This window comes from Leptidea sinapis, chromosome 14 (assembly GCF_905404315.1).
Source record: "Leptidea sinapis chromosome 14, ilLepSina1.1, whole genome shotgun sequence".
In the NCBI taxonomy this organism is placed as follows: Eukaryota; Metazoa; Arthropoda; class Insecta; order Lepidoptera; family Pieridae; genus Leptidea; species Leptidea sinapis.
The window spans coordinates 10425331-10439364 of NC_066278.1; the positions used below are offsets into that span (position 1 = coordinate 10425331).

Here is a 14034-nt window from a genome sequence, read left to right on the forward strand (position 1 = left end):
GATTTTGCATAACAAAATGTATGAAGGGTCTCACCCTGCCGGTTGCTAGCAGGATGGGTTTGGGCGCCTGGCACTGCACATCCTCGGCAGTGGGCTCGGCCAGGAAGTCCCGGATGGCGTTCCACAGCGGGTTGGCGGTGGTGGTTCCCTGCTTGAAGTCGAAGGCGCCCGGCCCGTCCGTGGTACCCGCCGCGAAGCTGTAGCCCATGGCGGGGAGACACCCTGACACCGTGCTGTTCTGGAATTAAACAATCTCTCATTTTATATGAAAATAAAGTCGAGACGAGCAGGACGTTCAGCTGATGGTAATTAATACGCCTTGCCCATTACAATGCAGTGCCGCTGAGGACTCTTGAAAAACAGAAAAATTCGGCACTACAATTCCGCTCGTCACCTTGAGATATAAGATGTTAAGTCTCATTTGCCCAATAATTTCACTAGCTACGGCGCTCTCCAGACGGAAACACAATAATGTTTACACATTACTGCTTCACGGCAGCCAGCATCCTGTACAAAGACTCCCACTGGTGAATCATGTCCGCTACTCATGCCCACTACTCTGCTTGTCGACTTATAGTCCGACGATAACGACGGTGGTGTTGCGGGGAAAGGCAACGTGTAAGACTGCTGTAACCCGCTACCAGCTGATATCTTATTACCTCGTCCCCGCTACCGTCAGTCACCTCGTGGAACGGTCGCGCATGTAGTTGTCGGACTATAGTAATATTTCATTAGCGAAGACGGATCTCGAGACGAAAATATATGTTGATGTTCCTCCACGAACAACCAAACTGGACTGAGCTTCCTTGCGCTATGTTTCCAGGACGATACGTCATGGATACCTTTATTATACCAAAAGGAACTCGTACCTACGCCGCAGAATATGGGCGGCGGTGATCACTTAAAATTCGGTAATGAAAAACTGATTATTAAACCAACAGCGACATACGAGCTTAATTTATATCACTTAGAAGATGGATATCGTAAGATCAGTAAGTGGACAGTAGACGTACCAGTATGAAGGTGTCTTCCACGGGGTCGTAGGACGGTGCGCTCTGCGAGGGCATGTGAACGTACTGGTGCACGATGCCCACAGGACCCGTCAGATCTTCACCAGGCTGCTGCAGGACTTTCTGAAATTACATTTTTATTACGTTTATTTCTTAAGTATCACAATATTATTAACAAGTTGAACATTTATATTTATACTAGCTGACCCAGCAAACGTTGTATTGCCGATATTAAAATCGCGATACAAAACTAACTGTTGATCGTAAATGGGTGAAAATTTGAAGTTGTATGTATTTTTTAATGCTGACTCATAATCAAAAAATAAAAAAAAAAAAATATCAAAATAATTAAAAAAAAAATCGTGTGGACCACCCTTAGCATTTATGGGGATGAAAAATAGATGTTGTCCGATTCTCAGACCTACCCAATATGCACTCATAATTTCATGAGAATTGGTCAAGCAGTTTCGGAGGAGTTCAATGTTTAACACAATGACACTAGAATTTTATATATTAGATATTATATACATTTATTCCATAGGTGCGGAGAATGTACAAAGTAGTATCTACGCGCCTCAATAGGGCAACTTAAAACCCAAGCGCTGGCAGCTATTTCGGTCAACGGATCAGCCTAGAACTTGTACACTTCCACGTAACAATAGTTTTAATTTAATGTAATCATATAAGTATTTTAAATATATGTAGTTACAAGATTTTATTTATTTGAACCACCTAGTATTGTTTCTAAATTATATTATTGAAGTGAAACTTCTTTAGAATCGTTATGATTTGAATTCGATGAAACGAAAAAGCGAGACGAAAGAGGCGCCGTTGCCAGCTATTATTTATAAAAGTTTTTTTTGGCCACCGTGCCAAATTATGATTTCAACAATATGGATATCGTATCCGAGGTTCTCGAGGGTGCAGAGAACGAATTTGGGTTCATTTTGGGTTGGACCCTCGAAGAGGTGTCATACGTACCATAGCAGTCTCAAACAGCCTCGTAGCTATAATCTTGGTGCTCTCAAACATGTCTCTACCCGGTCCAGAAGCGAAGCATCTCTCCTTGGGTTTGGTACACAGGAGGTCCTCCTGGTTGCACACCTTCCCGGAGAACTCGCAGCGAGGGCCGCGGATGTTTGGGGACACATCGCCGAGATTTGTCGAAGCGAAAGCACACACTATACGACCCTAAAAAATTTTATCATATTATTTTTTGCATCGTTTATTTACTAAGACTTAGACATATGGGAGGATTCTTTGCACAGGATGCCGGCTAGATTATGGGTACCAAAACGGCGTCTATTTCTGCCGTGAAGCAGTAATGTCTAAGCATTACTGTGTTACGTTCCGAAGGGCGCCGTAGCTAGTTTAGTAAATTACTGGGCAAATGAGACTTAACATCTTATGTCTCAAGGTGACGAGCGCAGGTGAGTAGTCCCGTTCAGAATTTTTGGGGTTTTTCAAGAATCCTGAGCGGCACTGGAGTGTAATGGGCAAGGCATATCAATAACCATAAGCTGAAGGTCCTGCTCGTCTCGTCCCTTGGATACCACGGTGGATAGATTGAGAACGCAGGGTTTTTCCGATTCTGGGAGAGACCTCCGTGGACAAAATCTCTTCTAGGACGCTTAAATTTTGGGGTTACCTATGCGTAACATAGAGCTACTTCAGGCCAGTCTTCCCGGTCGAGTCTGGCTCATTCGTGCTGTCATCGTTGGACGGCAGCGTGTTAGTGCTCTTCCATATCGATAAAGCCCTAAAGGCTGTGTCAAACAGATCGCGTACTTCGCGCTGCGTAGTGACGTCATAGCGTCGCGCTCTTTGCTCATGTCACACCAATTGACTTGAGACCCTCTACGCAACTTGCCAAAGGGTAGTGGAAATCTATATGACAGATGGTCACAGAGAACCAGAGATAAAGAGTCTCGATACCTGGGGGCGTCCCTATTCTTTTAACTCCCAGTGGAAAGATACAATTAATACAAACATATTCTCACTGAGCAAATCCTTCCAGAATACAATTTTATCTTATAGAGATGTATATATATTATTTTTCATTTCTCATACTCGGAAAGTAATGTTGTTTTGATCTGATTATTGGGTGGAAAATGCTGTTTCCCTCCATAGAGAGGGAGAAGTGAGAAAAACTCATACAAATTACTTCCCACCTAAGGGCCGGAATGAACTTTAAAAATAGAACTGCTGTGAAGAGTTTTATCTAAAAAAGAACTAATTAGAAAAAATGCTGCGGCCATCTGACTTTCTAAACTGCCAGTGTGAACTTAGCACAAACTTCTTTGAGCGGAATAAGACGCAACAATTACGCGGTAAGTTCCATATTTGAAATTTAAAAAGTCGACATAAATTGGCGGGATACTAATCTGTGCTTAGATAAACAACTAGTTTTATTTTCCTCATATTCAAAATGAAAAGTAGAGTGTTTAACTCGATTAAAAGTATCAATTCCTACTCGGACTATAGCCGACCTCGTCTAAATACCTCGGGAATTAATTATTTCTACCCTCGGTTAAAAATCTACTATTTCTTTTTCTTTTTTATGCATACCTTTCCTGGTAAGGTGTTATTTCCATTAAGAGCCTTCTCCATCAGTATAGAAGCATACCCAACATTGTCTGACGAGATCAATTTATTGGTGTTGTTCATGCTGGTGGGATGTACCGGGAACCAGTTAATCACGCCCAGGATGTCATTGGATGGAGACAGGAACCTCACCTGTGTGAGGGTTTTATCGACATCGTATTTGTATCTGTAAATTATTTTAAGTCTTTTATGCTTTTTTCATTTCAGGCTATAAAATGCATTTTATTTAAATACTTTTATACAACTTCTCATAAAGTCCGTTCACACTAGTCAGAACCTACCATCAGATTTGTTGTTGTGTGTTGTTATTTAGATATTATTATTTTTTAATTAAAAGGGGGGCAAATGCGCGTGGACATCCGCAACACCAAGGGTCTAAGGATACGTGGCCAGCATTTAAGTTGGAAGTATGCTATAATCTTAAAGGTCCCTAAGTCGTAAAGATATTGTTTATTTTGAAGGAATACTAAACAGGCCAGTGACAATTTTTATACAAACCGTGTGCCTAATTCTTATTTAAAAGGCTATTAAGAAGATTTAAAATAGTTTTTTGCATTCAATTTGTAAAATTTATACTTGCAATATATTTGCCAAAAGTATGCTTAAATAATTTGATGTTGTTTTCTTCGTAGGTAGTAGCATAAAGCAGTATGTATTCTCTTGGGGGAAAAGTCGTATCTGTTTGGGAATACAGCAGACGACAAAGGATTCCACAAAGTTTCTGCCTTGCAGCTTTTACTATTATTGCCATTCAAATTCAAATAGTTTTATTCAAAATAGGAGTTCACATCTTTTATTTTAAGTCAAAAACTACCCATTCCAAAAAGAATGTCTCAGACCTGAGAAAAATGGGCGCACCAAACTCAGCGGGCTTTATTTTCATCAAAAAATATGTATACAAAGTAATATTTTACAATTAATTTTATTATTTAAAAGCGTGAGGGCGGTCGCTGCATTCCCAATCTGTGGAAACATTCAGAAAGTCATTTTACCACATAAACGCTTTTTAACAATTCTTTTGAAAATCGTAATACTTTTGTTTTGAACATTTTCTGGGATCTTGTTGTAAATTTACCATTAACAGCCGAAATTTTGGTATCTAGATACTTTAGCATCAGTTACAAACCTAGCTCGTTCCTCGGGCGGGTTCCGCAGGTATGATGACGGAGATCTGTTTATGTTGGCATTCAGAAGTTCCCCCTCACCGAACTCCATCCTGGCTGGTGTCAGGTTATTGTGCGCTATTATGATACTCTGAAATGTAAGTCACGAGTTACCAATATAGTTTTGATTATTAATAATAACAGGACCAGAATACGGAGCGGTGTATTCGGGGTCGTATTACATTATATGACTCTTAAGGGCCTAAGGACGGCTCGTCGTGGACATTTTTGGTGGAGGTTTTTGTTCTTTGTCCAGCAGTGGATGTCACCTTTAATAAATGTGGTTATTTTTTTAATTTTCTCATCTTGTCGTCCTCTGATAGTTTTTTGGCTTTAAGATAGTAAGTACATAGCCTGTATAGCCGAGTGGTTAGCGATCCTACCTACTAAACTAGAGGTCCCGGGTTCGAAGTCCCGGTAGAAGCAAGCATTTATATGATGAATATAGATGTTTGTTTCGAAGTTATGGATGTTTATATGTATGTTTAATTAAGTATATTGTATTAAATATATCATTGTCTTGTAACCCATAACACAGGCTATATGTGCTTAACTTGGGGCAAGATAATTTGTGTAAAAAGTGTGTCAATATTATTATTATTATTATATGATTATGGATTATATAATTTAGATCATTACAATATCTGGAAACAAGATTCCAATATTTTTTTTCGATAGAATAATTTCTTATCACACAAGGATGTTTATCGTTTCACAAAAAAATATTTGGAGTTCAAATTATGTTTGGCAGATTTAAGTATGAAATTTCCGTTTAGCGCCCTGGCTACTTTGGTCAATTCAAAATTCAAAAATATTAACAAAATTGGATTGTGTGACTTGTAATACTGGCTGAAAGATGGTTCTGTTGTGGACTGTATTATTGTCTGGAGGACGTAGGACTTAGCTGATATGGTTCCAACGGCTGCACGCGCGTTTCTTCGCATGGCTAAGAGGAGCGGTTTCGTGTGTGTGATTATTACGAGTGGTTTGGAAAGAGTGAAGGCTCTCTCTCTCTCTCTCTCTTGCAGACAGCGCCAAATTCGTGACGTGAGTATGTCATCATGCATGGATGGCTTCCTGATTGGTGACTCGATCTCGTGCGATGACCAGGTGATTTGCTACTGCGTTATGCTGGTGTAATAGACTTTTCATATTTTTATCCGGATTTAGAGGTAAAGATGGACGCAATGAAAATTAAGGTAATTTTGAATAATTCGAGTTCCGGCGTTGAACCTAATCTTGCAGAAACAGATCGCAATATCAATACTGTGGTTGGAGAGGAAGCGGCTGATGAACACAACGAGCATTTTTGGTTTTATCACTTCCGTAGAGGAAACAGAATGAACCAGCTGAAGGAAGATCAGCCACTAAGGTAAATAATGATGAATTGAATGCGATGGTAGAAATCGATTCGCAACAAACTAGTAAAGAATGAGCGATATGGTTAGATATTGGCATACCCACAATATTGAATGATTGAAACTGTTCCTTCCTTTTTTTTTATCGATTAGGAGGACAAACGAGCGTACGGGTCACCTGGTGTTAAGTGATCACCGCCGCCCACATTCTCTTGCAACACCAGAGGAATCACAAGAGCGTTGCCGGCCTTTAAGGAAGGTGTACGCGCTTTTTTTTTGAAGGTACCCATGTCGTATCGTCCCGGAAACACTGCACTGTGGAGGACCGCCACACGTCCAGGTGGTGGGGATGATATCCTAATTTGTGGCGTGTCGTGCGAAGGTGGAATGTATTAATAAATACTCCAAAACTGTATTGAATTTATGGTATATTAATTGACTTCCACAAATATGAATAGAGTGCCGCGGCCGATATGTTTCTTAATTATGATCCGTGCGCGACGGTTGACCGTCCTTGGCGAACTGAGTGGTGGGGACTGGAGGCTTCCTTCTCGCGACTCACCTGAAGCACTAGTGATGTGCCGCAATAGAAACAATTTGTTATTTTTAAGTACTATTACCCCTCACTTCTGGGATTAATTATACAAATCATCATCATCATCTGCCAGAAGACATTCACTGCTGGACAAAGGCCTCCCCCAAAGATCTCCACGACGATCGGTCCTGCGCTGCCCTCATCCAACGTATTCCAGCGATCTTGACCAGTTCGTTGGAATACGATTATACAAATATTTGTAATTAATATTTATGAACGATGCGGGACTCGAACCCGCAATCTGTCGGGTTCCGTTCGAGCGCTCTTTCCAATTGAGCAAACCGTTTGAGTAAATTTACAATACATGCGGACCATCACATCGGTAAAACAAACACCTTTACATGGCAATACCTTCAATATCCCAGCAATATAAGCAGTGTATGTCTCTTTGACGAAACCCAGGATGGGCAGCTCGAAGAGGAAGTACATGAGGAACCCGCCCGGCGTGGAGTGGGTGTGGGTCCCGCTGATGATGACGTTGTTCTCATTGTAAATGTCTCCGTACCGCTTCTGAAGACGTTTTATAACCTGTAAAACGGTAAAGAGTGTAAGTACCTGAACATTGCAATGCTTAATAATTCAAATTCAAATATTTTTATTTAAAATAAGATTTAAAATCATTTATTGGACTATTATTTATTATAATGGCCTTAGTAACGTCGGGGTACCACAAGGTTCTATTCTTGGACCGTTCCTCTTCCTTATCTATATAAATGATCTTCCTAATCTTATAGAGAAAAAGCATAAGGTAGTATTGTTTGCGGACGACACTTCACTGATTTTCAAAGTGAAAAGAAACCAAGCTATGTATGACGAAGTAAACGATATTTTATCTGACATCGTGTACTGGTTTAGCGCTAATAACCTATTGTTAAATAGCAAGAAAACTAAATACATTAAATTTAGCGTACCAAATGTCAAAAATGTAAATGCAAATGTTTTGTTAAACGGAGAGGTGATAGAACCGGTGGAATCTGCTATATTTCTTGGCATAACTCTTGATTCCAAATTACAATGGGGCCCCCATATTGAAGGATTGGCAAACAGACTTAGTTCTGCAGCGTACGCGGTTAAAAAGATTATACAATTAACTGACATAGATACGGCGCGACTAGTATACTGTAGTTATTTCCATAGTATTATGTCCTATGGTATATTGCTATGGGGCAACGCTGCCGATATTAATACAATATTTGTGCTGCAGAAGAGGGCTGTTCGCGCTTTTTATAACCTAGGTCCTAAAGAATTCTTGAGAGCAAAATTCAAAGAAATTAACATCTTGACTGTTGCTTCTCAATATATTCTTGCTAATGTAATGTATGTTCATAGGCACATAAGTGAATTTGCCAGAAACTGTCATAACCATAATGTTAACACCAGGAACAGACATAAACTGATGATGCCTACTACTCGGCTAAGTCGAGTTAGTAAGTCTTTTGTGGGGCGATGTATATGCTTTTACAACAAGATCCCAGAAAATGTTCAAAACAAAAGTATAACGTTATTCAAAATAATTGTTAAAAAACGTTTGTGTGGTAAAGGTTACTATAACATAAATGACTTTCTTAATGATACCACAGATTGGGAATGGAGTGATCGCCCTCAGGCTATTAAATATAAGTTTAATTGTACAATATTACTTTGTAAACATATTTATTTGATGAAAAAAAAAGCCCGCTGAGTTTGATCCGCCCATTCTTCTCAGGTCTGAGGCATTCATTTTGGAATGGGTGGTAGTTTTTTGACTTTCAATAAGTGATGTCACATCCTATTTTCAATAAAAATATTTGAATTTTAATTTGTCGGTGTCAGTACCCACTAGTTTCGGACCATTCGGAGGTCCTTCATCAGGGTGAGTGTGGTGGGTTCGCGATAACATCCCGCATCCCCGCCGGGGTGCGCCGGTATGACGAGAACGGTATCACTGTCACTGTGTCACTATTGGTGTCCACGGGTGCACAGAATGTACTCACAATGTCCACTACATGATCATATGGGTCTTATTGTGACACACGTCTTGTAACACTAGTTTCAAAATTGGTGGCAGAGCCCAACCCTTGTCGCTATTAAAATTAGGTCGATGGTCAATCTCTTTGGCTTCTACCAGCTTGCGAGACACAAAGTTTTTATTGGGAGCCAATACTTTCCAAGACGTGAGTAAAGCCGTAATAATAAATAATTTAATAATGATACGAAAGTTTTAACATTTATTGAACGTCAAAAGCTACCACCCATTCGAAATAGACTGCCTCAGACCTGCGAAGAACGGACGCAAAAACTCAGCGGGCTTTTTTTTATATCGCTCCATCTAGTTTGTGGTATCGTAACTCATTTGTTTTGTACATTTTCTGGTATCATATTGTGAAATACATCGCCCAATAAAAGACTTACTAACTCAACGTAGCCGAGTAGTAGGCATAACAAGTTTATGTATGTTGCTCATCTTAATTGATATTATTTCATTTATTTTTTAATCCACCATATGTTCGGAAAAAGTTGGGCTCGTGAGAAGAACATACAAGAATTTCATCGGCCACTCTTTTCGATCAAATAGAGTATTTTACAATGGCTGTAATACAAATGATAAACTATATAAATATAAATTATATATCGTATATTAGGTGCATCAACATTTAGAACTTGAATTCATTGTTTGTGTTAGGATTTTTTTTTTTATGAAAATAAGCGACGAGACGAGCAGGACGCTCAGCTGATGGTAATTGATTCGCCCTACCCAGTACAATGCAGTGCCGCTCAGGATTCTTGAAAAACCCAAAAATTCTGAACGACACTACAATTGCGCTCGTCTCCTTGAGACATAAGATGTTAAGTATCATTTTCCCAGTAATTTCACTAGCTAGGGCGCCCTTCAGTCCGAAACACAGTAATGCTAACACATTACTGCTTCACGGCAAAAATAGGCGCCGTTGTGGTACCCATAATCTAGCCGGCTTCCTGTGGAAAGGAGCCTCCCACTGGTAGGATGCTTCGTTTTCGGATTGATACAGATGAGTAAATAATGAGTAGGAAACATAACGAAAGGAATGTTATAATAATATTATACTCCGCCTGGTTTTTAACCGACTTCAAAAGGAGGAGCTTATCAATTCGATCGGTATTTTTTTGTATGTAAGGTACATACACCGATTACTGTGAGATTCATGATCCGATTTACGTAATTCTTCTTTTGTTTGATGCGAAATAGATCCCATTTGGTCAATTTACATAGTTTGGCCAAGTAGTTTTCATTTTATGAACATTTATATGAAAATTTTCGTATACCTGGATGAAATAATTGTTTTCTGTGTACGGCTTTTTTTGGAGTTTTCGTTCAGATTGATTATATATTATTATTAAGTGGCACTAAAACGTAAAAAATAAAAATAAAACTACGTTTAAAAAAACCGAATTGACTTAAAACCTATCAATAGGTAGCACATATAAATAATAGTCTTTTATTAATATTAAAGGTAAAGGTTTGCATAAGAGGTGTACCTATTAAATTAAATTTTTAGTTATTGGATACTTTTCAGATTTTGAAGTCGGTTTTTTTAAACGTAGTTTTTTTTTCTCTTCCCAAAATGGCCTAACGACGCGCAGTGCAGTGACGTTCAGTGCTCAGTATGCATACTGATAATTGTTAAATTTATTGAATTTTGTGTTATAATTTAATTAATATAATAACTAAATTAAAAAATAATTTAATTTTTTATAAGTTTAATTTAATAAATTCGTATATTTTGGATGCATTCCCTTACAAACTAATTTATTTTGTATATTACAGCCATTGTAAAATACTCTATTGATTGAAAAGTGTCCGTTGTGTTTCTTGCATGTTCTTTTCAAGAGCTCTACTTTTTCCGAAACATTATTATGGTAAATTCATAGTTTTAAAGAAATATTTATAGTGACAATACAAAAGCGCTTAGTTTAAGCCTTATTGAAAAAAGTTTATGGGACTTTGAAATCTTATTTCTTTTTCTCATCACGTATATCATTCACAATAAAGAAATTATGAACTAATCCTCGTCACTATCGCTCATCTTATAATGTTGCAAACTGCTACAGAAATGACGCGAGCTTCCGCTTACTGCAGTTGTAGTGCGATAGGTACCGTCTAGCGACGTGAAGCGAGCGCAGTACCGCTGTAATCCGATCCGGCCCCTTAAGTCTCTTCTATCTTCTTGACCTGGATCACTTTCCACTTTTCAATACTTTTTCTTTTCTTCTTCTTTCCTTTACACTTTCGAGTCAGAACTAGAACTGCCGTAAGGCCACCACGCTTAGTACGGCTTATATACCCCCGGATCTGTTCTATTTTCAAAATGATTCTCCCATTCCATCTTTAAATTTAATTTGTACTAGAAATTTCTTTTAACCTTTGTTATCCTGCTTACATACACTGGTAGGTGTATCGAACCCGGGTCTACAGCGTCTAAAGTAAACACTTTTCCGCTGAGCTACGAGTATTGCTGACGGAGCTGTTGAAATTAACAATGTCTGATAACTCTCGTCATTTACGTTGCTGCACGATATGAAGTTTGACAACTCTCGTCATATACGCCGAAGCGTTGCTACGCAACAATATTAATTCACAATTGCTTTATTAAGTGGATTAAATAAATAAAGAAAAACCTCTTTCCGGAGACCGTCTGCCATCATACAGGCGTCGACAGAGACAAACACAAATCTGGTGCTGCTATTGGGACCCTCGTCAAAGACGAAGGCTCGTGAGAACTGCCTCAGGTGTATCCCATTACCAATCTGCTCGAAGTTAGCATACCCCATCTGTAAGAACATCGCGCTCTTAAATCACAATTACAGTCAATTAATCCCAGAAAAATATTAATCCTACATGATACGGCACTGTTGAACCCTCAGTCTTATTTATTTAATATTACATGTTATAGAAAATAATAAGTAATTGTACTATTTAGCGGTTAGTAAAATACTGTAACCCAATGATATTATAGTATAAAAAGAGGTAGATATGTCACTAACGAGCCGAAAATCAATCCGCTAAATTGAGTCAATTGGTTCCTTTGGTCGTAGTCACTCTCTCGATACGAAAACGGTACACACGCATTTGTTGTTGACAGAATTGATTACAATTTGATATAAGTACAACGTTAAAATCTGTCTTGTGTTATGGGAAGATGCACTAATTACGAAAGTAAAAAAAAATCATAGAATTAAGAAATCACTAATTATAACATTTTATTTGATTTCATTACTTATCTAACAAAATAAATATGTTGCCATGACAACGCCGATCGCTGCCAAGCCGATCCATAGATTAACGTACAGAAATGACAAAATATTGATGCTGTCTGTTGCGGGATGATCCAGGTAGAATATTTTAGGAAATCATGTAAAATAGTCAGCTGTAATATAGGTAGCTGAACTATCAAACTACTAAAACAAGTTTAAGGGTAGGTAGCGGATGTAGACAGTGAGTGCTATTTGTTTACATAGGAGTTTTTTCAGTATATCCCCTTGCTAACTGCAGAAGAATCAAGGGATCATTTTCTTCTTCTCCCATTACCTTATTGTAATAAACCCTCAACAAAAATACAAACATTCATAAATAATATTAGATACAAAAAACAATAATTGTAATCTTCAAACTTACCCGGACCCTTACTGTAGATACCTTTCGGTTTTGTTTTGGTGTCTGTATGTTTTTTTATTATTTTATATATAAATAATTAATATCATCAATGTGGCTATATATTATAATCAACATTAAATATTTTTTTTATAAAATCAATGACACATTATCTACCTAATTTCAATGCAGTTTTACTACTTTATAGCTTTTACTACATGAACTCATGAATTAATCGTAATTTAGGCATAAATCAAGGTGTACGGTAAAAAATCATATCTGATGAATTAACTGTATTTTCTCTATATAAATACGAAGCAATTAGCAAATTAGAGTTATCTCTTTTTCGCTTGCGATAATTGCATTTACTATCCTTGTTTGACGTGTAATTGTAATGTAGTGTGCTATTGCAACGTTAAATTATTCATGTGTGCGTTAGTGTATCATTTTCAAACACCGAATGTTGTCTACGTAACCTATCTGCTATACTTTTAAATATCATTGACTGTAACCAGCCTAAACTGTTATGCCATTAAAATTATAATTTCATCAAACATATATGTATATAGATATAGAAATAGCCCAGAAATTTCACTAACCGTAACTAGTGAAATTTTAGGGCGCTACGGCGCCCTTCAATTCGAAGCACTATAATAGATACAACACAATATTTTTATGGAAGAGGAGGACAAACGAGCGTACGGGATATACAAAGAACAATGGTATACGAAAGCCATGGGTCTATCATTGTTCTCATAATAATAATATTGACACACTTTTTACACAAATTATCTTGCCCCAAGTTAAGCATATATAGCCTGTGTTATGGTTTACAAGACAATGATATATTTAATACAATATTCTTACTTAAACATACATATATTTATATAAACATACATAAATACATTTAAACATCCATGACTCGGAAACAAACATCCATATTCATCATATAAATGCATGCACCTACCGGGATTCGAACCCGGGACCTCTAGCTCAGTAGGTAGGATCGCTAACCACTTGGCTATACAGGTCGTCATACGAAAGGCATGGGTCTATCTTGGTACTCATACAAAGAACAACGGTATAGGAAAGCCATGGGTCTATCTTTATCCTCATACAAAGAACAACAGTATAGGAAATCCACGGGTCTATCTTTGTCCTCATACAAAGAACAACTGTATACGAAAGCCATCGGTATACCTATCATTCGGTTTCAGACACGCTACTTATCTCTCGTTCGTTAGCTTCCTTAAGCCGTAGTTACATGTAGACCCACCCGGCATGAAGGGAAAAGTAAATGGGCTCTTATTTTCGCCGGTCCGGCCACCATAGCTTGGAACTAGCAGGCTTCTGAACGAGGCTAGCATGGGTGATCGACCGTGACCATACACCGTCAGTTAAATTACAAAACATGAAGTTGTTGGCGTCTTTATCAGCTGATACTTACGAAGCGTATTTCAGCGGGCGGCCCCGTTATATCAGCGATCCCGGTTCCCACCCGTAGAGGGTGAGCTGCGGTGACAAACGCGCAGACAAACGCCACTACTACCAACATGGTCATCTGAAATAAAATAAGAGAGTGAATTATTGGCGCCTCGTATAGCCCAGTGGTTAGTGGCCCTACCAGCTGAGCTAGAGGTCCCGGGTTCGAATCATGGTAGATGCAAACATTAAATGATAAATATGGCTGTTTGTT

The 14034-nt window shown here is 38.3% G+C and overlaps 1 protein-coding gene across 2 annotated transcripts in view; it reads right to left on the minus strand.

Moving 5' to 3' along the window:
• The window catches only part of LOC126967961 (neutral ceramidase), a 46615-nt gene that overhangs the window by 11925 nt on the left and 20656 nt on the right, over positions 1 to 14034 (minus strand). For both annotated transcript variants that reach the window (XM_050812686.1, XM_050812687.1), the window contains 8 exons: positions 13786 to 13899; positions 11366 to 11518; positions 7082 to 7258; positions 4741 to 4868; positions 3579 to 3780; positions 1992 to 2201; positions 1014 to 1133; positions 35 to 238 (listed from right to left, as the gene is read on the minus strand). In XM_050812686.1, coding sequence (XP_050668643.1) covers positions 35 to 238; positions 1014 to 1133; positions 1992 to 2201; positions 3579 to 3780; positions 4741 to 4868; positions 7082 to 7258; positions 11366 to 11518; positions 13786 to 13899 — 1308 coding nt within the window. The remainder of the gene's footprint in view (positions 1 to 34; positions 239 to 1013; positions 1134 to 1991; positions 2202 to 3578; positions 3781 to 4740; positions 4869 to 7081; positions 7259 to 11365; positions 11519 to 13785; positions 13900 to 14034) is intronic.